At 43.7% G+C, this 26,322-nt stretch overlaps 1 protein-coding gene across 4 annotated transcripts in view; it reads left to right on the top strand.

Annotated features, from left to right (window-relative positions):
* Window positions 1-26,322, top strand: part of bnc2 (basonuclin 2) — a 592,281-nt gene that overhangs the window by 155,520 nt on the left and 410,439 nt on the right. For 2 of the 4 annotated variants that reach the window (XM_041186051.1, XM_041186050.1), the window contains exon 1: window positions 14,998-15,261. The exons of the other annotated variants lie outside the window; for them this stretch is intronic. In XM_041186051.1, the coding sequence (XP_041041985.1) occupies window positions 15,166-15,261 (96 nt within the window). In that variant the 5' untranslated portion in view covers window positions 14,998-15,165. Of the gene's footprint in view, window positions 1-14,997; window positions 15,262-26,322 lie in introns of those variants that run through there. 4 annotated transcript variants of the gene reach the window in all.

The raw sequence follows: 26,322 nt of genomic DNA, 5'->3' as shown, positions 1-26,322 counted from the left end.
GGGATTGTGTCCAGGGAAAGGAGGGAATAAGGGTGGAGGAAGGAGTAAGGGGTGGGTGAAATTTCCAGGTGAACGTGCAAGGGAGGAGCTTGTGGAGTTGATGACTGCCTCCTGGGGAGCGAACTCGGAGGGGGCATGTTAGGATGGAATAGTGAGTGTGAGAGTGAACAGAAGGAGCCAGTAGGGTGGGAGGGTGAGTGTGCGTTGGTAACGGTAGAAGGGGCGGCAAGGGTGATTGGTGGGGACATGGAGGAAAACACTGACCCTGGGGGTGGGAAGGAAGGGGTCGGGGAGGTCAACGTGGATGAGGGTGGGATTTTTGAAAGGGTGGGGAAAGTGCATATTCACCTGGACATCCTGGAAAGACAAGGGTTCAGGCTGTAGGGTAACAGTGGGGAGGTGGAACGTGAGCCAAGGGGCTGGACTGTGATTGGGAAAAGTACCTGGGTGACTGGGGGAGGGGAAAGGACAGGGAAGCTGATCAAAAACTTGACGATTTCCATGCTGTGCAAATGGAAAGTGAGGGGAGCCTCATGTTGGACGGACACAGGTGCTGTATGGGAGTGTGGTCAGTGGGTGGGCGGAGATGCAGGTCGGCTCAGATGGGCAACTGAAAGAGACGCCCAGCAGGCAGCATTGAAATTGCTCGGGATGGTGAGATGAGTTTGATAGATGATGGCTCCATGTGTGTGGGAGAGAGTGCTTGCACGAGGCTCCGACAGGCGTGACAAAATGTGTTCACCTGTGCAATCGCTTACGGTCAGAAATTCTTTACTTTTCTAGGCTTACCACTTCATCTAGGTGCTGCCCTGACATCTGCCCTGACAGGGGTGGAGACAGCCTGTGCAATGGTTGGCCCTGTGGCCTCTGATGATGTTGGCGTGGGTCCTCTGGAGAGCCGAGGCCTTGAGGGCCCTGGCTTGCTTTGACTGTCCTCCTGTGGGCCAGCTGCTCCCTCTGCGGTGACAGAGGATAAGGTTGAAGGGGGGTCACAGGCAAAGGAGATTAGGAGGGATGGGACAGACTCTGAGATTCCTGGTTGGATGACCCAGGGGTGTCCAGCTGCTGCTCTTCCTCCCTTCGGGTACCTGAGAGCCCTGGCCTGACTTCTTGAGGGGAAGGAGCACCTGGAGGGACATCGAGGTGCCCCATTTCCCTCTCGCTTTGCCACTGCAGGAACTCACCCATGGCTCCCCCGATGGAGTGCAGAACTGCGTGCATCTACGCGATCTGCTCGACCAGGGTCTCCATGGCATCCGTCATCTTTCCCATGGAGATCTTCATACATGCACATGTGGGCACCAGTTCATCAGAGAGCAGGTGGACACACTCCTCTGACTCACGTGTCACTCTGTTGAGGGCTTACGAAGAGTTGGAAGGCTGAATCCATAGACTCGGGCCTGACGGATGCCTCTTTCCCAGCAGTCCTCTGAGTGCTGGGGAGCTCGGCTGAACCTGCCTCCTCCTGCTGCGGACATGTGTCCATGCAGTGACCGCCAGATTGTGAACCCAAGCCTGCTCTAGATCTAGGTCCCACCGAGGTGTGTGTCTCTGCGCTGGTGGAGGGTGTGGCTAAGCACTGTGACGGGTCTTCCAGGCTGCTTATTTCCAGCTCTTCAACAGGGGAGGTGGCTGGAGGTGAGGACCTGGATGGAGCTGAGGAACTGACTAGCTGAGGGTGTTGGTCACGTGGCAGAGCTCCCTGTGAACTAAAGTAGAGATAATTAGTGCTCGGCAGCAGAGTCAAAAGCAGGAGAGAGAGCACTCACAGTTGCGTTGAGAGAGGGATGATGTGGTGTAGGATCCTCGTGGGCATTTGCTGCCGATTCCACCATCACCGCAGGCACGGTCCACATTCTCACCAGTCAGCACGATAGTACACTCCTCAAAGTGAGTGAGGGGCCTAATGTGGGCCACTCCACCCCCGGTCTGGGACCTCTCCCTGCTGATGTGAGCCAGCTCCTCCTGCATGGAAACAGATGGAGAGAGTGTGAGCAGGACACACGGCACTGAGTGGAATGTTTGTGTGGTGAGCGGAGCCATGGACGGGATGAGGACGTGAGCTCCAGAGGATATGAGCCTGATGGAGATGTGATTGTGTGTGTGAGAGTTAGTGGTGTTGTCCCTTAAGGTGTGAGATCCCTGTGGATGTGTGATGGGTTTGTGAGTGTGTGCTGAGAGTGATGAGAAGAGTGACTTACCCTGGTGGAACTGATGAGACCATTCATCCTCTTCCTGCACTGGATGGCTGACCTCCTCTGTGCTCCATTGGTGCTGATTGCCACTGCCCCTGCCTCCCAGGCCGGATTGATAACTCTGCTGGACCTCCCGTGGCCAGAGCGGAGGTAGAAGAGTTTGCCGCGACCTTCCAGTGCATCCAGGAGATGCTCCAGAGAGGCATCACTAAATTTTGGGGCTGCTTTCACTTTTGCTTTTGGGACCATCTGTTGTCTGGAGCAGCCCTGGTTTGCAGACATGAAGTTGGCTGCGCTCTGGGGCACTTTAAATATGGTGCCCAGAGTGAGGAAGCACTGAGGTCACAGTGTGACAGGCAAATCCGAGCCTGTCCGCCAGCGATCGGGTCTGTTTCCCCCGAATGCATTATTAATGAGGCAGGCGTGCCAGGAAGGGGAGGATACAGCTTGAAAATGTGGCATTGCGGCTGATGGGTAAAACCTTGCCTTTCACACTCACTACCACACTTAGTGCAAAACTGGGCCGATTCCGCCCACAGTCCCAAAACATGAGAATCCTACAAAACCTCTCTTTTGTAACAGGTCATTAATATAATACAAGTTATTCAGAAAATTCCATTCATGTTGTGTAATTTTTGGGTTCGAAGCATGTCTTTAATTCACTCTATTTTGCAGGTTTCTGAACTTGCGGAGCAATAATTTTGTATTGTTGATTTTGTTTTGTTGATCAGAACTTGAATAATTCAATAATTCACAATAATCTCTATCGTGCCTGATAGCAAACTGGGGATGATCAACATTGCAGAGCTGCAAACCAAGGGTCAGAATCCCCAACAGGTGGAGCTCCCTGTACCCAGAGCAGGTCAACAGCCCACTTTACCCTGTTTATTCAAAATAAAGCCAGGACATTCTGGAAATAGCCAGCAGGTCAGACAGCCTCTATGGTGAGAGAAACAGAATTAAAGCTTCAGGTCGGTGACCTTCCATCAGAACTGGAAAAGGTTGGGGTAACAGCTTTTAAACAAGTATCGAGACAGCCAAAAAACAAAAAGGAAGGGTCTATGAAAGAGTGGAAGACAGGAGAGAATCAATGGCAAGAGGGATGAGGCAAAAAGGGTGATGATAATGGGTGAAGTAAAGAAACAAAGGATAAGTTTAGAAGAGGTGCAAATGGGCAACAGCATAATCATGACTGGTGTCCAAAAAAATAGGAGCATTGGTTATGAAGTTGTTGAACTCAATGTTGGGTCTCAATGTAAAGTACATAATCGAAAGATGAGGCGGTATTCATCAAGCTTCTGCTGAATAGTCTATTACTGTGCTCCAGGCTATATTACTGAAGCATATAAACGCTGCCAACTCTGTAAAAGGTGTTTACGCAATGCAAGTGTTAAACCTGTGCAGCACTCAGTTTGTTAAGGGCCACCTAAACGTGCCACATTTACATAACAGTCCAGTAGGGGGAACAGGGCTTTTGTTGTTCCTTGGACAGATTTATTTACCTGAAGTAAGTGTTAACTTTTTTACCATGCACTAAAGGAGGGTTAAAGCGGAGAGGAGCAAAGCAAAAATCCATGGGGCTTCAATTGGGACCAATAGTTTTTTCAGGAACTACACACCCTCCTAACACCCCCATAATAACAGGCTGGAAGCACATACATATTTCCAGGCACTGCCCACCATTTTGGATGAGGACAAGCAAGAGGCCACACCTGGAATTTTGTCCTTTGAATATACATGAATAAGGGGCTGAGCAGTTGCTTTTGGTCTCTGCTGCAACTCTGGTTTTCTCCAGGACTGAGAAAACCAACTGTAAACAGTGCCCAATATAAAGTTAAATGCTCACCACAATCGTCGTTGCTGCTGGTCAAAAGATTTCTGACAACCATGCCCCACCCAAATCTCAGTTCTTCCCTCTCTCCTAGTAACCACAAGACCATGGGCTAAATCTTACCCTGTGTTGGGTGGGCTGGGCGGGAGCAGGTGGGGAGGGGGTGGGAACCGATCGCCTCCCGGGATCGGGGTGTGCGCTGTCATTTTACATCGAGGCCCACTCAGCGTAATACACGGCCGGTAGCGCTGAGCACTCCCTGTGCAGGTGGTGGGGGGGTGGGGGGGGGTGAGGAGGGAGAGTCGGGGCCTGTGCTCTTTCATACATGTACATGAAAGGGCACAGAAATCTCCCTGAGGCACAGAGCTTCCTCAGGGAGATTAAGTTGATAATGAAACTTCTCAATAAATGACCTATAAAATTATTTAAACATGTACCCTCATGTGACAGCGTGCACCTGTCGTCACATGAGTTGAACATGTTTGTGCATTTTGCAAACATTATTTAATTATTTTATTAAACCTTCAGGAAACCTGCCCGTGGATGAGGCTTCCTGGAAAACGCGAAGGCCGCCTGGGTTCTTCGCCAGCCCGACAACCTTAAGGTTGGACGCATAGCAGTGTTAATGACATAAGTGACTTTCTTAATGGCCCTTAACAGGCCTTTGACAGGTCGGCAGGTGCACAGCCGCCTCTGATGCATGCCTGCCGAACACAAGATCGGAATAACACGCAGCGCAGTCAGGACGTACGCCCGACATCATCTTGCGTCATTTTATGCGTCGGCATGTCAGGCCTGCCCGCCACACACCTATGGCAATATTCTGGCCCATGCCTCCCTCAGATCCTCCCCCGACCCCATCCCAGACAATGAAACCCTCTGAACCTCGACCTTACCCTCTCAACCACACTCGCACCCCTCCGAGGCCCCAGTACTGAACTGAGGCTGGTGTTGATCACTGTGTGTATGTGTCTGTGTGTGTATCAGTTTATGTGTGTGTGTGTGTCTGTGTGTGTGTCAGTGTGTGTGTGTGTGCGTGGGCGTGTGTGTGTTGGTTTGTGTGTTGGTTTGTGTGTCAGTATGTGTGTGTGTGTGTGTGGGCCTGTGTGTGTCGGTGTGTGTGCCAGTGTGTGTTTGTGTATGTATGTCAGTTAGTGTGTGTGTGTGTGTCAGTGTGTTGGTGTGTGTGTGTACGCGGGTGTGTGTGTGTCGGTGTATGTGTGTCGGTGTATGTGTGTCGGTGTATGTGTGTCAGTGTCTGTGTTGGTGTGTGTGTCAGTATGTGTGTGTGCGGGCATGTGTGTATCGGTGTGTGTGTCAGTATGCGTGTGTATGTTGATGTGCATGTTGGTGTGTGTGTCAGTATGTGTGTGTGTGCGGGCGTGTGTGTGTCGGTGTGTGTGCCAGTGTGTGTCTGTGTATGTATGTCTGTGTGTGTGTGTCAGTGTGTTGATGTGTTTTGGTGTATTTGTGTCAGTATGTGTGTGTGTGTGCGGGTGTGTGGTGTGTCGGTGTGTGTGTGTGCCAGTGTGTGTTTGTGTATGTGTGTGTGTGTCGGTGTGTGTGCCAGTGTGTGTTTGTGTATGTATGTCAGTGTGTGTGTGTGTGTTAGTGTGTTGGTGTGTGTCGGTTTTCTGTGCCAGTATGTGTGTGTGCGAGCATGTGTGTGTTGGTGTGTGTGTCAGTATGTGTGTGTGCTGGCATGTGTGTGTTGGTGTGTGTGTCAGTATGTGTGTGTGTGCGGGCGGGCGTGTGTGTGTTGGTGTGTGTGTGTCCGTGTGTGTGTGTGCCAGTGTGTGTGTGTGTGTGTCGGTCGGTGTGTGTGCCAGTGTGTGTTTGTGTATGTATGTCTCTGTGTGTGTGTGTGCCAGTGTGTTGGTGTGTGTTGGTGTGTGTGTCAGTATGTACGTGTGCGGGCGTGTGTGTGTCGGTGTGTGCGTCAGTATGCGTGTGTGTGTTGGTGTGTATGTTGATGTGCGTGTTGGTGTGTGTGTCAGTATGTGTGTGTGCGGGCGGGTGTGTGTCGGTGTGTGTGTCAATATGTGTGTGTGTGTTGGTGTGTATGTTGATGTGTGTGTCAGTATGTGTGTGTGTGCGGGCGTGTGTGTGTCGGTGTGTGTGCCAGTGTGCGTTTGTGTATGTGTGTGTGTCAGTGTGTGTGCCAGTGTGTGTGTGTGCCAGGGTGTGTGTGTGTCAGGGTGTGTGAGTGTGTGTGTCAGTGTGTGTGTCGGTGTGTGTGTCGGTGTGTATGCATGTCGGTGTATGTGTGTATCGGTGTGTGTGTCAGTGTGTGTGTCGGGGTGTGTGTGTGTTGAGGTGTGTATGTCGGTGTGTGTTGGTGTGCGTGGTGGGGGGCGTTGGGTGGAGGTGGTGGTGATGGCTTTGGGGGATGCATATACAAACAGAGGCTTCCAAACATAATCCCTGCAATGCTTTAAACTCCTGTGAAGTGGACCACATCGAGCGATGAACTCTCCCACCAAAAATTTCTGGGTTCAATCTATTTATTCCAATTAGATTTGTTTGAGAGAAATCACTTTTGCTGTGATGGGGTTTCTATTTTAAATAAACATATTGGGAGGGCCAGAATATTCTGAACATGCAGGAGTTTTTGAAGGTTTATGACTTTACAGCCTAAATAGGCCAACGAAAAGGCCACTGTCTCTTTAAAAATGCATGAAACAGATCATTCAGTCTGTGTGAAAGGACAGCTCACAGATTTCAGCATTCTCTGACAGGGTCTTCTCTGATTTAAAGAAACATGCAATATAATACTGTCTCACAAAACACCACGTAGAACTACACAGGCTGAGTGATGGTTCCTTTTTGGTCATGGTGTGGAAGAGGGGTTGTGTAAAAAATGTTTTAATTAAATAGTCTTTTATTGTGCCTTATTAATTTCAACATTTCTCCCTTTCTCCCATCCTGTTTTTCGCTCCATAATATTTTTTGACTCATACGTTATAATGCTACATATTGAAGGAAATGTGACATTTATGCAAATCAGTTCTGTAATGAAAGCATTTGGAAAAAAAACTGCTGCTCTTTTCATAATAATTATTCATTTGAAAATGGGCCTTTAGGGCTCAGTAACATCAGGTTTAGATTAGTGTAATTTTTTTTGCTGCAGTGGAATTCTCTTAAGATAATCTGTGATTAGGATAAACTTTATTTAAAGTGCCAGACATTTTTAGGTGTGTGTAGATTATTTATAAACTATGAAGAAGCCTTGCAGTTAAGTCCTCATATACATTAAGGGAAAACGTAACAAGAGTGCATTGTCTTCACAGGCACTATTAAATTGAAATGAAAATAGAAATATAGTATCCATTTCTTTTCTTGTTCCAAATCTAAATAAATAATTAAAACTTTAAATTAATTGTCGTGACCTGGAAGGCACTGCCCAAAAGGGTGGGAAGAAGCAGATTCAGTAGTAACTTTCAGAGGGAAATTGGATAAATACTTGAGGGGGAAACATTTGCAGGACTTTGTGGAGAAAGCAGGGGCACTGATGCAGATTGGATAGCTCTCTGTGCAAGTGCAATGGACTGAATGGCCCCCCGTGCTGTAAGATTCTGTCCTAATTAGCAGTCAAGTGTAGCAGCTCACGATAAAAGTCTGCAAACAGTCAATAAGAGGACATACTTTGCTAAAATCCAAATAGTCAAGTTGACAGTAGGTGGGATTTATCAAGTAATGGGCACAAAAGCACCGACTTCCTGGATTTATTTGGCTATATTTACCAAATCTTTTTCCAAATCATTACTGGTTGGAGTTGAAACCTGTGAAATGAGAACTGATTACGAATAATCAGTGAGCAAGTCCATTACTTTCTTTGAAGAACTTCAAAAAAATATATAATATAGAGTACCTGACTTGAATCAGACTCCAAAATCACCTCTGGTTACCTGCAAGTTAAATTCTTGTTGTGTGACATTCCAGCAAAATCTTTCATGAAATCTTCTGCTTCCCAAAATGATGCAGTGTCGCTGGCCCCTAAATGTGTTTGAGACTCCCATCTCCTTTTTGCATCATTGCATCTGGGGCAGGAAGTTATCCTCAAACTGACACGTAAGAATTTTGTTTCATTAAATATTCTATAAATATTGGACATGACAAATGGTTGATCTATTTTAAGAGGATGGACAGGCAACCAGTTTCCGTTATCCACCGCCCCCCCTCCCCCCCCCCCCCCCCCCCCCCCCCCCCCCCAACCATGCCTCCCTCCTCCCAACCCTATTTCTTTGCTACAGTCAACAAAATGGACTGGGGATTAAAGGGTTACAGAATTAGTCTAAAATGTCTGGTCTTTGCTATGCTGAAACCTGTCTAATGCCTTGCACTAATGGTCTGGAGTTTTGCTATTTATCCTGATGTCCAGAGTCCTTAGGTCAGTCAGTGGCCACAGGGTGGGTAGACACTGGAATAAATTCTCTCATTTCACTAGAAAGAGTAGCCAAACAACTGAGACCTGTATCGATGTATCTCGCACAAATTATTCAGAAGATGGCAGGAGAGGGAGCTCTGGAAAGTAATGCAGAATGATAGATACCAGTGCTAGGTGGAATGTGCTGATCTTTTGTTTAGTCCCCCAGGTTAATCCATGTGACAGCTCAAAGTCTCTGCATGTCTCCTCTTGGCATTCAGCAACGAGGCCTGTGACATTGACTATTTGAGATTAATAATAGATTACTGTCTGATTGACTCTTGCTATGCTGAATGCAGTTGGTGATTTGTGATTGACTTCTTCTAAGTTTTCCCCATACTTCATAAATATCAGTTATTAAAACGTAGCAAAGGGAAAGTCTGAATTGTTAGGGAATTCCACAAGCTCATATTCTGTGAATGAACAGTAACATTTGAATAATTTATTACCGCGCCTGAAATCTGCCAGAATGCTCACAGGGTTAATTACTTGTAGTGTGAGTTTAAAATTTTCCTCTTAACTTTTGGAGCATTGTCACAGCATCAAAGTTAAACATCTTTCCCAACATTCTTATTTGGACTAAATTGCTCAAGTGTAATTTCCATCTTTACACCAGTAGATCCAGAATTTCCAAGCTCCTCTCCCACATGTTCTGCTGGCTTTTGAACTTTTAGATATATTCCTCACTCAAAAAGTTACCCGGCTTTCAGTGATTGTAATATAGCTGGTGCCTCGTGTTTTACTTAAATTGCCTTTCAGCCTCATTACAATCAAAGTTGTTCGAATAATGTATTTTCTTCATCAGTTGTGCCTCTCCAGCTATCTTACTGTTAGCCTCTCTCTGCCCTGTGCAACATGTAACAGCAAATAGAAAAAGTTATTAAAGAACTTCCTTTCCTGGGTGAATTTGAAAAGGTTTTGGGGTTCATACATTTCTGCAACAATCAGGGCCATGTGAGTCAGGGCAGAAAAGCCTTGCACCTATTGTACAATGAAAAGGACATTCAGTACTCTGAGGAATAATGTGCCATTTGCCACCACTTCTGTGGCTCTGCAGGATGACTGATGCAATGAAGAGCAGACGATGAGGGTTCAGCTTTGACTTTGCTGCAATGTATGTTTGGTGCAAGGGCATAAGGAATAATGAGAAGTGACTGTTGCCGATTCCTGTTGGCACAATATTCCCTCACACATTGGCATCAATTTTAGATGATCATAATTGCACATGCTATGCAATCATTCTTTTTTTTACAATCTGTTTCATTGCACAGTGTCCATCAGCAGTGAAATCAACAACATTTACTCTGCCACAGTTTATGAAGTCAACACTCCCAGCTCCATTGGGTTATTTTAGTCGATGACTCTGCAATAACTCTTTACTTAAAATGTTGTTCTGAAAATGACAAATGTTTCTCACATTTTGGGAATGATATCAAGGCATTGGAGAGGGTGCAGAGGAGATTTAATAGATTTGTACCAGGGACGAGGGAGTTCAGTTATGGTGGAGAAACGAGCATTGTTCATCTTATAGCAGAGAAGGTTAAGGGGAGATTTGAGAAAGGTGTTCAAAATCATGTGGAGTTTTGATAAAGGAAGAAAGGAAGGAGAGACTGTTTCCACTCGCAGAAGGTTTGATAACCAGAGGACATAGATTTAATGTATTTGGAAGAAAAACCATTGGGAAGGTGAAGGGAAATTTTTTGACACCACAAGTTGTTGTGATCTGGAATGCGCTGCTTGAAAGGCCGGTAGAAGCAGATTCAATAGTAACTTTCAAAAGGTGGAATTTGATAAATACTTAAAAAGGAAAAATTTGCAGGGCTATGGGAATAGTGTGGAGGATTGCAACTCATTGAATAGTTCTTTCAAAGAGTCAGCACAGGAACAGTGGGCTGAATGGCCTCCTTCTGTGCTGTACAACTCTGTGATTCTCTGAATTTTGACAGTTCTGCTTTGCACTGATTGCTGACCAGTGACAATCTGCATTGACATAAAGAGCACACCATGTATTTTTAGACAGAGAGCAATGAGTCTGCTCTTTTTGGTTAACTCTCCCAGTTTAAGTACACATGTGCAAGTTTTCTGGAGAATATTTTCCCCCCGGGAGCAGCATTTTCCTACCTAACAACAGTGAATGTGCTTTCAGAAGGAGCTCCGTGTGTGAAGCACTTTGATGCAAGCAGGCTCTACAAGAAAATATGTTTCGTTAATTTAATTAATTTTCTCTTTTTAATCAGGAGGGGGGACTGAATATCAGATTGCTTGAGTGTTTGGAAATCTGTAGACAGAACATGGATTTCCACATTCAGGACTGCCCGAGTCACATCAAAGTCCAGTGTGAAGGAGAGATGGAGAATGCTGCTCCTGATTTTGCAGTCGTCACCCCTCTTGACCAGGTTGTTGGTTAAGGGTTAGGGTTTGATATGTTTCTAACCATATTTCATTCCAGTATTCCAATATATAGGGATTGGAGTGATGTTACACCCACTATTTTTTCAGCGTATAGGAGTGGATATGGATAAAAGGTAGAGGGGTTGGGAGACTGATTCACTCCACCACTGCCATCAGGATGTCCCAACATGCACTGCAGCAAATAAAGTCCAATGGATTAATGGAAGAAAGACTAGCATTTATATAGCGTCTTTCGTAACCGCAGGACAGCCCAAAACGCTTTACAGCTACTGAACTATTTTTCAAGTGCAGACAATGTGCAGCCAATTTGTGCACAGCAAGCTCCCACAAACAGCAATGCGATAATGACCAGAGAATCAGTTCTGGTAATGTTGGTTGAGGGTCGGTTGCTGATCGGGACATCAAGGGGTGATCTCCCTAGTCTGGGCCTTGCACTGCGCGTCAGTCATTCCCTGGCCATTCCCGTGTGTCCAGTGGCAGGTTGGCACTGCCGTGCCCCGGGACTGGAAAATAGGGACAGTTTCACACCAGCCGCGACAGTGCAACAAAACTATCCCTGTCACCAGACCCGGTGTAACTGGGCTGGAACTGCCACAGGAACATGGGCGAAACGGTGATGATGACCTCGTTTTCTGAAAGTGAGCGGTGAAATGTTGCGAGTTTCTAAGCGGGCGATGAGAAGAGCCAGCTTTCTGGTGATCAGGCAGTGAAATAGTTAAATAGGGGAGGGCGAGAACGGGGTTTAGCCAACGAGGCAGCATTGTGTCTCACAGATCCTTGTCCTGTGTGCCTTAGTGGGTAAGACGCAGCTGATTTCACTGTGAAATAGTTGGTGAAATAATGTTTCCTTAAGATATACGGACAGCTGCAACACAAGAAAGTGTTTACTCGCTTTGACCTAAATACAGAAAGGAATATTTCTCCTTCTCCCTCCACCTTGGAGGTGACCTGATGATCCTGTGCTGTAGTGGGCAGTGCTTTGTTGGTCAGTAACAGTGACAGTTCGGTCCCGTTCAGCCATTAGCAGCGTCTGTGTCACATAAGAAACCACTGATCTTTAACCCATTTCCCTGCGAACCTCCAACTGAAAGAGACAATACTCCATTCTGCTGACATTGCTTGGCTACCTCCCCAAATTATTAAGTGGGGCATCGCTACCTTTATAGTTTTTTTTATAAAAAGCTTCCATACCAAGCACGCATTCACTTTTTTAAAACTATGAAGTAAAAGTTAGATCTTGTTTTTGAAGTGTTCAGAATGATTTCCGATGGCGAGCACCGGATTTTCTATCATCATTGCAATTTGTTAAAGTTTCTGCTAAAGATTCGGTTTTCTGGTTGATATCTAATCAGGATTGGCGGATCGAAGGGCGATCAGGGGATAACACTACTTTCTTGCTAACTTTTAAATGGATGAATTGTTTAATAATTTGTCTGTTTGGGGGTTGTAATGCTTTCATTCTGTTCCCAAGAATTGGGAAACAAATTGAAATTTTTTTATTCCTTTTTTTTAAAAAAATGCAAGCGTGAGTTTCGAATTACTTCCGGAAAAGAAGCGTTATTATTGTCAGAAATAGAACATAAAGAGGAAATGGCAAAAGGAGAGTTTTGGCTGGACACTTACAGACAGTAATCGGTGCAAAGGCTGATCGTTCAGTCTGAATAAGAAAAATTACAATCGATGTATGGAATTTTTAAAATTAACAATATGTTAAAAAGCAAAATACTTTCAGAAAAAAATATATCGTTTCTCTGCACACGATAATATATTTTTAAAAAATAATTGTTCCTAAAAGCATATCGATTTTGTGAGATTGCGGAGTCTGTCCAAGCATACGAACTAGACTCAAACTTGTTTACCTGACATAGATGTGATCAGTGAATATTTTACACAGCTGGTACCGGACAGTGACAGGAAAGGTGCAGACTCGTCTTGACAGTGAATAGAATGATCCCAGTAACTGCTACCCCTGCCTTACCTCTGAACTCAAGTTGTCCCATTTCAGTGGAAGTTACTCCAGGGTTCTCTGCATCAATTAGTTTTGTGTGATTGTAAAATGTGAAATGGAAATCATCTCAGGCACTGCACTTTGTGAAGGTTTGCTGTGTTCCGTTGAATTTTGTTTTTAAAAAAATCTTTCTTTTAACTACAGGGATAGTTCTGACAAATTAAGCACTTTCGTTTTCTGTAGCTCATAGTCTCATCTGTGCTACCACAAAAATCAGAGGTTGCGGCCCATTTGATTTTTAATGAATAGTATAATTCTCAAGTAAAGTGGCCCTATGTTATTTCTTGCCGAATGTGAGGCATGGAAAACAGGTACCAAAGCATAGCTCAGCAGTGGCTTTGTATATATAGCAAAAAATAAGTGTTGGAGGGTTTACAGATAAGAGTTTGGATGATGTAAAGCTTGGAGATTCTTGCACATTCCTGTATGACAAATGGCAGCTTTCCCTGGAAAGATTCAGACAGCCATCCTCAGTGTCTGGCTTACTCTGATGTTAATGTTCACACTATAACAAAGTTAGCATCAACAAAAAAAAAATCCAGCACAGGAACATTTCTCCAGTACAGAGACCTTGCTGGTATCTTATTGTTGAACACTCTTGGTTGAGAAGCCTAGAACTGGATGTATTAGTTAGTCAGCCTAATAATCCCTGCACAGACTCTATTGATTTTTCTAAGGGCAAGTTTATGAAGTAAATAAACTTGGAGTTGGTATCTTAATAAACTGCTTTGCTCAGCCTGTCACATTTAGTTATGGGGCTGCAGCGTTTAAGAAAAGAAAAGGCTAATTCTAATACAGAATGTTCACAGCAGGGGTCCAAATTAGCCCTTTGTTTGGGAATGCTAGCTCACTTCAGCTTGCTTTGAGAGTATTCCTCCGTTTTATCCTAATGAGTTGCAACACTGATAATGTGGCTGATGATCTTCCATTGATTTCACTATCACTTGCTTGTCTGGTAATTGATCCGTTGCTGAGCTTCCTAGTTAATTATATCGGCTTTGACATGGCCCCAGTCTAGGGGGAATTTCAAGTCTTGCAGAATAACAGTTTTAATAAGGGAGTCCATTACTGCAGGTGCTGCTGCTGCTACTGCAGGCTGTCTAGGCTGGGAGGACTGCGGGACAGAGAGGGAGAGCTAGAGCGTGCTATTGGCAGTGTCCTTTAGCCTCACAAATAACAGCCATTAGCAGGAAGGTCAGAAGCAGAGTATGCAGCTTGACTGGAGAACTGAGTGCCACTTCAGAAATCAAGAGGGTAGCTAATTTTTAAAGGGAGACAGAACGAGGGAGAGGAGGTTTGAGAGTGCAGCTACTGTGTGGCATTATTGATCGCAATGAAAATTCCACCTATGGGATCTTTTCTTGGACCAAAGGTGGACATTGGTGCAATAATCCTGGGCTATGTTATTTTATTTTTGATGTGTGTTTTTGTGTATTTCTTGTCTAAACCAGCATTTTTTGCCTTGATGCTTTTTAATCTAATGGCAGTGAATTGAATGTAGTCAAGAGTGCATGTGGAGGGAAAGTTTGTAGGAAAGCTTTTAGGGAGAAAGAGGGGAATGTGCATTTGTGTCACTATTGTGTACATTTGCTCATTATTTCTCATTGACACACTAATGACACAGAGCTATCACTCGAGTGCTTTCTACTGTGCCATAGGGTGAGGTTCCATTATCGAGCTCCAGCTTTAAAGAAGCAAAGGATTGTCAGAAAATGCCATAGATTTTTTCCCCTCCTGATCTCTAAATTCCTAAATTGTTCAGCTCCGAGTTGCTGAATGTAATTCCCCTGCTCACCCACCACCCCCCCTCCCCTCCCACCCCTCTCTGCCTGTGTGGAGTTGCCACAGGATGTCATTCTGTGCCTGCCAGTAAGGCTAGAGCTTTGAGTTCTTTGCGCTGTTATCCAATGACATCCAGTCACTGGGAGGGTGAGCTGATGGTCAGGTCTCATCCGTGTTGCCTGCACACCTGACTGGCAGCTGTTAAGCTGTACAGGGCGTGCTTTGGGATTCACAGTCTATGCATAAATGATCGGGGTATCTGTTCAGGAGGTGCGAAAGGAACACTGACCCCCCCAAGGAAAGCACGATTGCAGCCAGATTCTTAACTGCACATCTTGCTACTAACAGCCAAGAGGCTCAAACACCCACCAATACCTTGCAGTCAGGAGCAGCAGAAGGGAATGTGAGGGAGAGAGAAAAAAAAGTCAGAGAGAGAGAGAGAGAGTGTGTGTGTGTGTGTGAGTCAGAGCAAGCGACTTCACTTTAAGAGACTTAAGTACCCAACTACTCCATGCAGTTCAGCACAAGAGCAGCATCTACAGAGCCTGGTTTCATGGGGACATGGCAGAACTCCGAGACTAACCTGCTCTTCAGAATGTCCCAACAGGTGAGTTTGATTTAAATTCTATTTTTTTTTGCATGTTTTTGTTTTGTTTTCTTTCCCAGTTTATTTTTTCTCCATTCAGCCTGCTGTAGTGTTATTTTTTGGTATAGATTCATGCCATTTTATTGTCACTGAGCAGCTGTGTTGCTGTGACTGGTTTGTGCACGCCTGCACTCATTACCTCCCTAAGAGTATGTCTCTGCTTAGTTTGAGGAAAAGGAGGAAGAAAATCAAAGTACAGCAGGAACTGGTAGCTGTAAAGTTTCACATAGAGTTCCAGAAAGGCTTGCCGTTGAGTGGAGTTGATTGTACCTCGAGTGCCTCCAATAAACAGCACCGTGTCCCGTCTCCCCCGACTGACAGACCTCAGCTGAAACTGATAGTAGGTTGAGGGGCCTCTCTGAGTTCTTTAATTGGCTTCATGTGGTAGAATGCAGGTTTATATGCTGCGGTGAGGGTCGGAGTGTTGAACTGCAATCCATGCCAGAGTTCAGCAGTGGGATCATTAGTATCTTGTGCAGAGACAGTTTCTGTTCTTCGGTCTCTCGTTTTCTCTCTCTCTCTCTCTCTCTCTCTCCATTCTCCTACCCTTCTCTCTTGTCCGAGTAATATCTTGGCTTTTCCCCCAGTGTTATGTCTGCACTAGGGGCCACTTTACAAGCAGCTGAGACTTGGCATGCTCCTTCTGATGGGAGAGCAGAAATCTTGTTGCAGGGCCAGTAATAACTGATAATTAATCACAGAAGTGGGTGTCTCTGTACCAGGCACTCACTGATACGTGCCCTGCCTGCTCCCTGGTCGTCTTGCAAAATTGTTGGCTCCGCTGAATGAAAGCAATAGTTTCTTCTTGGATGCAGCTCAAACAAGGGCAGGGAAGTTCAAACTCAACCTTTCTACAGGGTTGTTCCTCTCTTCCAGTGTTCTGACATGTGGAATTCTTGCCTAGTTTGGTCATTAGGAATAGAAGAGACAGCCCAGGAGTGAAGACGTTCACTGCAGCCTAGTACTCATCCAGCTCACAACAAATGAAAATACTATTAATGATGGTTAATAAATTTATTGTCCCATTTTTAACTATTTGGTACTCCATCTCTTTTCAAGCAAGACTCTTAAGTATTTGGGATATATTGATTTAAAGCAGGTGAATTTTGTTTCCTGTAGAGGGACCCCAGTTACTGCTTTTAGAAGAGTGCACCCTATGCTGCTCCACTCACTGAGCACAGGCAGACTCTATCTTCTCTTCACCCTGCCTCTCGGTCGATTGTTTTTTTGGTAGAGGATATTTACTCTTTGGGTGGATTGCTTCCCTGCAAGCAGCAAGGGACAGAAACAATGAGTAGCAGGAGAATATAGCTCTTCCGAGCTCTGGCCCCTCTGTCTGTAGATGGCTTGAACAAACTGCTTTTGTGTGCTGCGATGTTAATCCCCATTTTGAGACTTGCAGGCGTGCATCGTTATCCTTCCAGTCAGTACAGGTTCACTTTGGAAGGAAAGCTTTCATGTAGTGAAAGCAAGTGGAACAGATGCGACAGCATTCTGCAAAGTGTTACTGAGTAATGTAGTGAGACGGAGACAGCGCAGGTAGAGGAGAGCAGTTGGGCTCTGGCTTTAATGCTTCTTCTGGGTTGTCTTTACATGAGATCAATAGCATTATCAGTGCCGTGAAGAAATGTGAGAATTCCTGTAAAACAGTAATTTTATATTAAAATAATATGATAAATTGGGAATAGGAAGGACCATGTTTCAATCATTGGCACATCTAAAATTATTTATGTATACACTAAAAGAAGAAAACTTATTTCTTTGTAAAGAATTTGTGAAAAATTCTATGGAACCCAAATAGATTATTTGAATTCCATGCGAGAAGATACTGTTCTGCAATTCCTTGAATGCAGTGGGATTTGGTCAAAAGAGGTACAAGGTTTTCTAAGACAATGAAGTATCCTTTTTGCTTTGTGGACTTGTATCCCTCGCCCAGAGCTCTTGATTTTGAGTGTGGATGGTTGAATTTTGCGTTCGAATGATACTTTGCAGAAGAAGCACTGGTGAAAACCGACTTTCTTGAATCACAGATTCCTCTTTATTACAGGGTGGGTGGTGGGGGAGGGCAGTTATTTTCAGACATAAATTACTCGCTTGACTCAAGACTGAGTTAAGGAGAATAAAGCTTCCAGAGCTCCCTGGTCGTAATCAGTGCAAGGGCTGCGGGATACTGGAATATTCTTTTTGTGTATTGATTTAAATACGTCAAATAGCAAAAAAAAATTGAATGTTAATTGGCTTCATTAATTGTTACAATCAATTCCTGCAAAGTGAATATCTTTATTACTTAATTGTTTTTTACAGAGCAGGAATATGCACATAACTGGAATCCCTATGGAAGAGTGCAAGGGATTTAATGTCACACAATCTCATGCCCAGTTTAAATTTGTAACAGTAGATTGTCTGTGATATAAATTGCTCGATGCTTTATGTTACAGTTTTTTTTTGACAGTAATAATGGAAGACACACACAGATGATAACTGTAGAAAGTGACTTTATGTAATTTGAGTTCTAAACAAGGGAAAATGCGTGACTGATACAAAACACAAATTCACTAAATAGGAATTCACAGCTGGAATCAATAGTGAATGCAGATTTAAAAGAATTGGGGTATGATTTCTCATGTTCTGCTCACTTTACATAAATATTCCTTCCCCAGGCATTCGCTTAAATGACACAGAATAAATTGCAATTTGAGATAGGTTTCTGTGCAGTGCAAGGACATTTTGGAGGTAGATTTTATTTTGTTGGTATGATCAATGAAAGTAATCAGTCCCTGCTTATGAATAACAGAAAATAAGTTTTTTTTGTTGTTTAAAAACATTGAATTGGTTCTTCAGAACAAAACCCATTGAACAACAGGAATACTTTCCAGCCCTGGAACTTGCACGCCTATTGAGCATTGAATCATTGGTGACTTGGAGAATAACACAAGACTACAGAACTTTTCCCAATTTTCACAACTGGGGGTGCTGGGACGGAGGCTGGTGAGGGAAACCACATTGTCAAGCTCCATGCGTTTGATGGAAAAATTGTATTGAAGCATCGAGGGGTTAATTTGTTTGTGACAATTTAAATTTGTCTATCAAATTGGAGTCTTATAACTTTCAATAATTACCTCAGAACTGATTGCTATTTAAAAATGAAAATACTTTTCACTCCAAACTCCAAGCTAACATTGGAGGGAATTCCTAGGAACATCAAAAAGGGAAGATTATTGAAACAAGCAATCATACTTCTTTGTCCAAAAGTTGAAACGTAAAAAGTGCCTGAGTAATGTGTTGCTGTCTATGATCTTGTCGCAAATACGCTTTAGCCCAGGTGAGTTGCATTTTGAAAAGTGACGCAAGGAGGCAAATATTTTGGTTGTGAGCAATTAAATTTTAAATATCATGTCGTAAAAATAAATAAATGCTGCATCAGTACTGAAGATGATCAAATGATTGAGTGCTGCTGTCATCAGTGGAACAGATAAATCATTTACTGTTTGGTTTGTTATGTAATAGAGAAATCAGAATTATTTTGGGAATATGTTATGCAGCCTGCATCAGTGTTTGTGGAATATGAACCGTGCATTTACTAACTTCTGTCTGTCCTCAAGATTCTGAGCACTCAAATCTAGTGGCTGCAGATCTGAAACACCAATGAAGGTTAATATTTGATTGCAGAATGAAAAGCAGATTATTTTACAGGGAAATAAAACACAGTTCAAGAGAAAGAATACAACTTAGTACAATATATAAAAAGAACAACTTTAAATATCACCATGAACTAACAATCAGGTTGCTGTTTTCTGCACTTAATGGAAGCATCATCTTTTTTTAAAGAAATATAATTTAGCATAAATGATAAATTTAATGGAGTTATACTGGGCAAGTATTTTGAAGATGTATTTGTTTTGTGATTTTCTTTTGGGTAGTTTTGTTTTCTTTTGGGTAAGCAGGACGTAAAAAGTGAAAGTGCGAGTGAGATGATTTCAGTAGTAGTGGGTCAGGATGTAGCAATCACCTGTGACAGCAGGTATATGGGCAGCTGGAGATTGTATTCCCCTCACTCGATGTGTTTACATGTAAATGACCTAGGCTGTGGAAGGGATGGCCCACATTCCTCAGCAGATTTACATTTGAACTGCCGCGGCTAGATTTATTTTGCTTTTCCCAAGGAGAAGGTACCAGAAGACTCGGCTTTAATCCTATTTTTATTATTTCTTTACTTGTAAAAGTGTCGGAATGTTTCAAAGGGTCAGACTTGCCTCAGGACCCCGATAACCCTGAAAAGAGTAACTGCTGAGGCAAATCTTTCGGGGGGTGGCGGGCGGGGGGCAGGGAGGGGGAGGACTGGGCGGCTTTTTGATCTGTCACAGGTTGAGACTGACCAGAGGTTCTGAGCCTCTGCCTCTGCTGCCAATAGACCTTTCCTGTGTGACATTCTGCCATTCTTGTTCTGTGTTTTTCACATCAGGAAGGTGATCTGGTTTTAATCTATGTATTGCTGTATTTTTTCCCCGATTTCAAGACTGCTTAACTAGGCTGTAAAGTAATGTGCTTTCGATGGTCTTACACATATATTAAGTACAGATTTTTGAATTCACCAAAATAAGTTCAAATTGATCCATTTCCAAAGACATCTTTTGATGTTCTCGACATCTCTTGACAGATACCAGAAAATGCAAAGGATGTACATAAGGTTTTCCACGTGAGAATTTGTGACAAAAATACTGAGAAGGTGGTAATGGGATCTTGAAACTTCAGCACTGATTTAAGACATAGAGAAAAGAAGGTTTGAAACACCCAAGTCATTTTAAAACAGCTCAGCTTCTTTTTGGTAAAGTTAAGCAGCAGCAAAGGAGGCATTTTAAACAGCAAGGACTAAACTTCCTGCTGTTTTTTAAAATAACAAGGGGAAAGTGTCACCCATACTCTCTGAACCGATCATTAGTACTGTACTATAATTAAAGACAATCTTAGTGGAACATAAACATTAACCAATTAGCAAATTAAACAATAAAAGTCCTCTGCATTTGTACATTTTAAGTGTGTGGGATGGTGGGGGAGGGGTAAGTGAGTCAGAAATTAATAGAAAACAATTCTACTCAATGTTTTTAGTGGTATATTGAAAGCCAAGACACCTAGCCCTCTGTTAGGTTATGGAAACAGACACAAGAGAGTCATACTCAGTCTTGACAATATCTCTGTTGGTTTAATTTTATTTTTGAAGTGGGTGGATTTGCAATTCTCCAGTGCATGATTATTTTAAATCTTGTGCCGGGTTTTGATTTCAACCCCACACTGGATGCATGAGCTATGTGCCTCATTCTGCCAATGAGGCATCCGTTTCCCTAAGATTCTGCAGGCACTTGACAAGAACTGCTCAGGCCTTTGTTAATTGGGAGAAATGACACAAATGATATAAATTAAATTCTGACTCCCACTCACTATTTTTGGGAACACTTAAGAAATAATGCCATCATTATTACGTTTGAGCAGTAATATGAGATTAATGTTGGTCACCATTGTTCAATTAACCTTTTTAAGCTGGTCTGCCTGTACTGTGTGCATGGAGGAGGTGATGCTCTATGGTGTGCTTTTTGATTAACGCTCAGAGAGGAAGATCTTGAGCAGAATGTTGCTGCAGTCTCCCACCCCAGTGTCAGATTTTGGAGCCAAGTGGTAACCTCAGTGACTAATTAGTGGCTGAGTAAGACATCTGGTAACTGGGCAGTTTTGTTGAGTGAGGATGTGTGTGTATGTGTGTCACTGTCGAGGCCAGAGATTACTAGGGCTGTTTGTGATAGTAAGAACTTATTCACTCAGGTCATTGTGACACAGTGGGTTAATTCAAGGAAAGGCAGGCTGTACACTCTGTACATTGATAACAAGCTGGTGTCATGGAACTGAACAAGAAACAAAAAAAATGTTCTTTTTAGATCTCCCAGCTTAATGAGGGAGGAATAAAATCTTGTTGTCATTCCTGGTTAGACTTTGACTGATCGTAATGTCTGATTCAGAGCGAGATGATACAGCCCCCACAAAAACTCGGCTGTCAATGATTGGATTTATTTTTATTTTTGACCCAGGACACAGCTGCTTTTAACTCTTTGTGACCATGAGCTTTCCTTTTGACTTAAAAAGACATACTTTTCACTTAGTTTTTTTAAAAAAAGTAAAAAGTTACCACTCTTTTAGCTATTTTTTTGGAAAGGTTTTTTATTTTGTCTCTCACGTTTGTTTTTCTGGCACCGTGTGATGTTTTTGGTAAAGGTGGGTGCAATTTCCCCCAGGCGAAAGCTGGCTGCTGAACTCCGGTTTGCTGATAGGCAGTTGGCCTCTGCAAGGGTAACTCATCCTCTGTAGGCCTGAGCAAGGCTGGTTATTAATCACAACATAAGGTGGTCAAATCTCACCACCCCTCCCACTCTCTGGCCACAGCTCTCCATTATATGCAGAACAGAAATTCACTCCAAACTTCTTTTGTTGAATATTATTCTGAAATAGAGGAACACAATGAACCTCTGAAACATCCCTTAAGTCATAGCATTCTAGGAATCAGCTAGATAATGCAGTATAGATACATTTGAGCTATTCTTGGAGCTTAAATGCAACATAATCAAAGCCATAAGAAATCAGGGCATCACTAAAGAGTGTCCTTACTTCCTTACATTTATTCAGTTCTTCCTTTTAACACTCAGCTATCAAATTCTAAACAGAGCTGCTTTTGCCAGAGGAAAGTGTATATTCTTAATGCTGACAATGTCCATATGAGCTCCAGAGGTTTAAAAGAAAGACAAGCAAAATATAATGTGTTTGCTGAGACATGAGAGGTGTTTCCAGGCCTGAATTGGAGTTCCATATGTTGTATCTTTTTAATGCAGCACATGTGGCAAGTTAAAACTGGAAATTAAACCTGACTGAATTTGGTAAATTCTGACTTTTTTCTCTCACGGTGTCCTCAATTTCCAGCTGGGGTCTCCCTGAATGGCTTCCTTCACTACATTGGTTGCTCCAAGTGTGAATCTGGGAAGCTCACTCGCATGGCACAAGGAAATTCAAGTGGCGGGCTGATGAGTCTGAGTGAGAATAGATGCCCAGGCAATCGCCAATCCTGGCAACTGGTTAGGCACTCCCTTGGCCAATATCCCCCAGCTTCCATCCTTCATAAGTGTTAGCTCAACCAATGATCTGCTGCTTGTGTCCTAATTCATACCAAGCCCTATCACCCCTGTGCTCGCTGACCCACAATGGCTGCTGGTCAAATAACATCTTGATTTTAAAATTCTCATCTTTGTTTTCAAATCCCTCCATGACTTCACCCCCCAACCCTGTCTCTGTAATCTCCTGCAGCCTCACAACCCTCCAAGGTATCTGCACTCATCTAATTCTGGCCTCTTGGACATTTGTGATTTTAATCACTCCACCACTGGTTGCTGTGTCTCTTCAGCTGCCTGGGCCCTAAGATCTGGAATCCCCTCCCTTAACCTCACCACCTCTCTCTCCTCCTTTAAGATGCTTATTAAAGCCTATCTCTTAACTTTGGGTCACCTGTCTGAATAGCTCCTAATGTGGCTTGGTGTTAAATTTTGTTTGATAATGTTCCAGTGAAACGTCTTGGGACATTTTACTACATTAAAGGTGCCACATAAGTGCAAGTTGTTGCTGCTGTTCAACCATTGATCCCAAGCACTTGAACCTGAATAACTTCTTTAGGCAAACAATGCGCAGAATTTTGCCCTCGTTGGGCGGGCTCGGTGGGGGCGGTTGGGAAGCTGACCATTGCCCGTGATCAGGGCCAAGCTGCTATTTCACGCTGGCGGGTCAATTAAGGCCTGCCCAGCATAAAATGCGCACAGCAACACTCAGCGCTGCCTGTGTGTGTGTGTGTGTGTGGGTGGGGGGGGGGGGTTGCGGGGTTGGGAGGAGAGCAAGTGCGAAGTCTGCGCATGCGGGTGGGTGCACGCTGGAAAAGCTCCCTGAGGCACAGAGCTGCCTCAGGGAGATGAACAGTTTTCAAAATAACAGATAAAGAATTTTAAGGTGTAAAAAAACATGTCCCCTCATGTGACTCTGTCATGAAGCTTATTACTATGTGACTCTGTCACATGAGCAGGGACATGTTAGAAATTAGGATGAATTTCAAAAAAAAACTTTTTTAAAGACAGATCAAAATCTCATCCCGCCTGTGGAGGAGGTTTTGCAAAAATGCAGAGGTTGCTTGGCCTTTTCGCCTGCCCGCCAACCGCAAGGTTGGACAGGCAGTGAAAACTTTACATCAGTTGGATTGTTAATGGCCTTAGTAGGCCTTTTAATTGTTGGCGGGCACACTGCTGACTCCTGCTCATGCCCGCTGAGCGAAATACCACGCAAGTATGCGATGACATTGGGATGCTCGCTCGCGTCAGCGCGTATCATTTTGTGCTGGAGCGGGTCGGGTGCGCGTCCGCCCGCTCAGCGAACGATCCTGGCCAATGTCAAAACAATCACTCGAATTTCATCCCCCTGCACGATTTGTTCATTTTTCCATCTTGTTTCTATGTGATCCCAGGCCTGTGGGAAGTGAACTGCTCTCAACTTTTCAGCTTCTGGCAGTGGCCCTCTGACCTTCTGACACTGGAATATCTCAGAATAACTGGACAGGTTGAGGCTGTTCATTGTCTTGTGCCTGTTCTGCCATTCAATGAGATCATGGCTGATTACTACCTCAATTCCATCTACTCACCTTGGTTCTGTAACCCTGAATACTCATGCCTAACAAAATTGTATTGACTCAAGTTTTGTCATTTTTAGTTGGGCCTCCCCAGCCTCTACATAAGAACAAGGAGCAGGAGTAGGCCACTCGGCCCCTTGAGCCTGCTCTGCCTTTCAATAAGATCATGGCTGATCTGATAGTAACCTCAAATCTGCATCCTGCCTACCCCTGATAACCTATCACCCCCTTGCTTACCAAAAATCTACCCACCTCTGCCTTAAAAATGTTCAAAGTCTCTGCTTCCACAACCTTCTCAGGAAGAGAGTTCCAAAGACTCATGACCCTCTGAGAGAAAACATTTTGCGTCATCTCCATTTTAAACCCCTTATTTTTAAACAGTGACCCCTAGTTCTAGATTCTCCCACAAGAGGAAACATATTCTCCACATCCACCCTGTCAAGACGCCTCAGGATCTTATAGGTTTCAATCAAGTTGCCTCTCACTCTTCTGAACTCCAACGGATACAAGCCCAGTCTGTCCAACCTTTCCTCATATGACAACCTGCCTGTTCCAGGTATCAGCCTGGTAAACCTTCCCTGAACTGCTTCCAATGCATTTACATCCTTCCTTAAATAAGGTGACCAATACTGTGCACAGTACTTCAGATGTGGTCTCACTAGTGCTCTGTACAACTGAAGCATAACCTTCCTACTTTTGTATTCGAATCCCCTCACAATAAATGATAACATTCTAGTAGCTTTCCTAACTATTTGCTGTACCTCCATACTAGCCTTTTGTGATTCATGCACTAAGACACCCAGATCCCTCTGCATCTCAGATCTCTGCAATCTCTCACCATTTAGATAATATTCTTCCTGCCAAAATAAAGCTTTGTGGGGCGGGGTGTTCCAGATTTCCACTCCCCTTTGTGTGAGGATGTGCTCCTGACATCACCTCTTAATGGTCTAGCTTGAATTTTAAGGTTCCACCCCCTTGTTCTGAACTCTTTCCCTGTCCCCACCCCCCAATCAGAGGAAATCATTTCTCTCTATCTACCCTATCAAATACTTTAATCATCTTGAACATCTTAATTACATCAGCCCTTAATCTTTTCTATTCAAGGGAATACAAGCCTAGCCTATGCAACCAGTTCTTGTAATTTAACTCCTTTTTGCCCCCATATCATTCTGCTGAATCTGCTGCACCCCTTCCAAAGCCAGTATATACACTTATTGTAGAGAGAGAGAGAGAGTGGTCATTTTATTGAAGTAATGCATTGCTGCCATGGTGACAGGATTTATCTAGTTACCTGCTTGAGAGCTGCAGAAGAAAACTGCCTGTATCTGATAGATTTGAGAAACAGGTCACATTAAGATTCCCTGATAACTTATGAGAAATTAACAAATAACCCATTTACGACAGAGATGAGAAGAAGTTTTTTCTCTCAAGACTGTTGTGAATCTTTGGAACTCTTCCCCAGAGTGAGGCAGAGTCATTGAATATTTTTTAAGGCAGAGGTAGATAAATTTTTGACTAACAATGGAGTCAAAGGTTATTGTGAGTTGGCGGAGTGTGGCGCTAAGGCCACAAACAGATCAGCCGTGATCTTATTGAATGGCAGAGCAGGCTCAAGGGGCTGAATGGCCTACTCCTGCTTCTCATTTGTATGTTTGTAACCCAGCTGCTGCTTTTGTGTGGGTCACTATTCAATGTTGAACCTTTAAAAAAACTCATGGACAAAAACTGACCCTTTGACATCGAAATCTTGCTCTTATCTCCCTCACTTGCAGGTTTCATCTGTCAGTAGAGAGTAATTAGACCATAACCACCTGAGGTTTACCTCTTAGCAAAAGGATGAACTTTAAAAAAGCAAGCTAATATTTTCAAACAATTTTTTGGCTCTCTGTATTTTGATGTTCAGCTAATTTACCTCAAATAGATGGTGTTCCCTCCCAGCCAGTGACATCAGTAAAGCTGTGGCTGCACAGACGCCTTCTGTAAAGCAACATTTCTCTCGTAATATTGACCTGACGTATTTTAATATAGACGCAGAGTAAAAACTGTCAAAAGCAGCAAATAATTTGGGGAGCATTTCTTTTAAAGAGATGAGTAGCTTTTTCTTGAATTCAGTTTGATTCTTGTCTCCATGTCACATTAAGGGCAGCTTTCCTCATTGTCGAGTAGTGGATTTCTTTTTCTCTCTGAATTTTCATGTTTTTGGAAGAAAACATCCATGGTAGAAAGGGCAGTCTGTGACATATGCAGTACTGGGGCCACTAAGGGAAGACATATTAGGCCATGTTCCCTGCCTGTTGCGAATATAGTGTCGATGCTAATAG

The sequence above is a fragment of the Carcharodon carcharias genome, chromosome 4 (genome assembly GCF_017639515.1).
Source record: "Carcharodon carcharias isolate sCarCar2 chromosome 4, sCarCar2.pri, whole genome shotgun sequence".
Taxonomy (NCBI): Eukaryota; Metazoa; Chordata; class Chondrichthyes; order Lamniformes; family Lamnidae; genus Carcharodon; species Carcharodon carcharias.
Note: the sequence above shows the minus strand (reverse complement) of the source record. Positions and strands in the feature narration are given on the sequence as shown.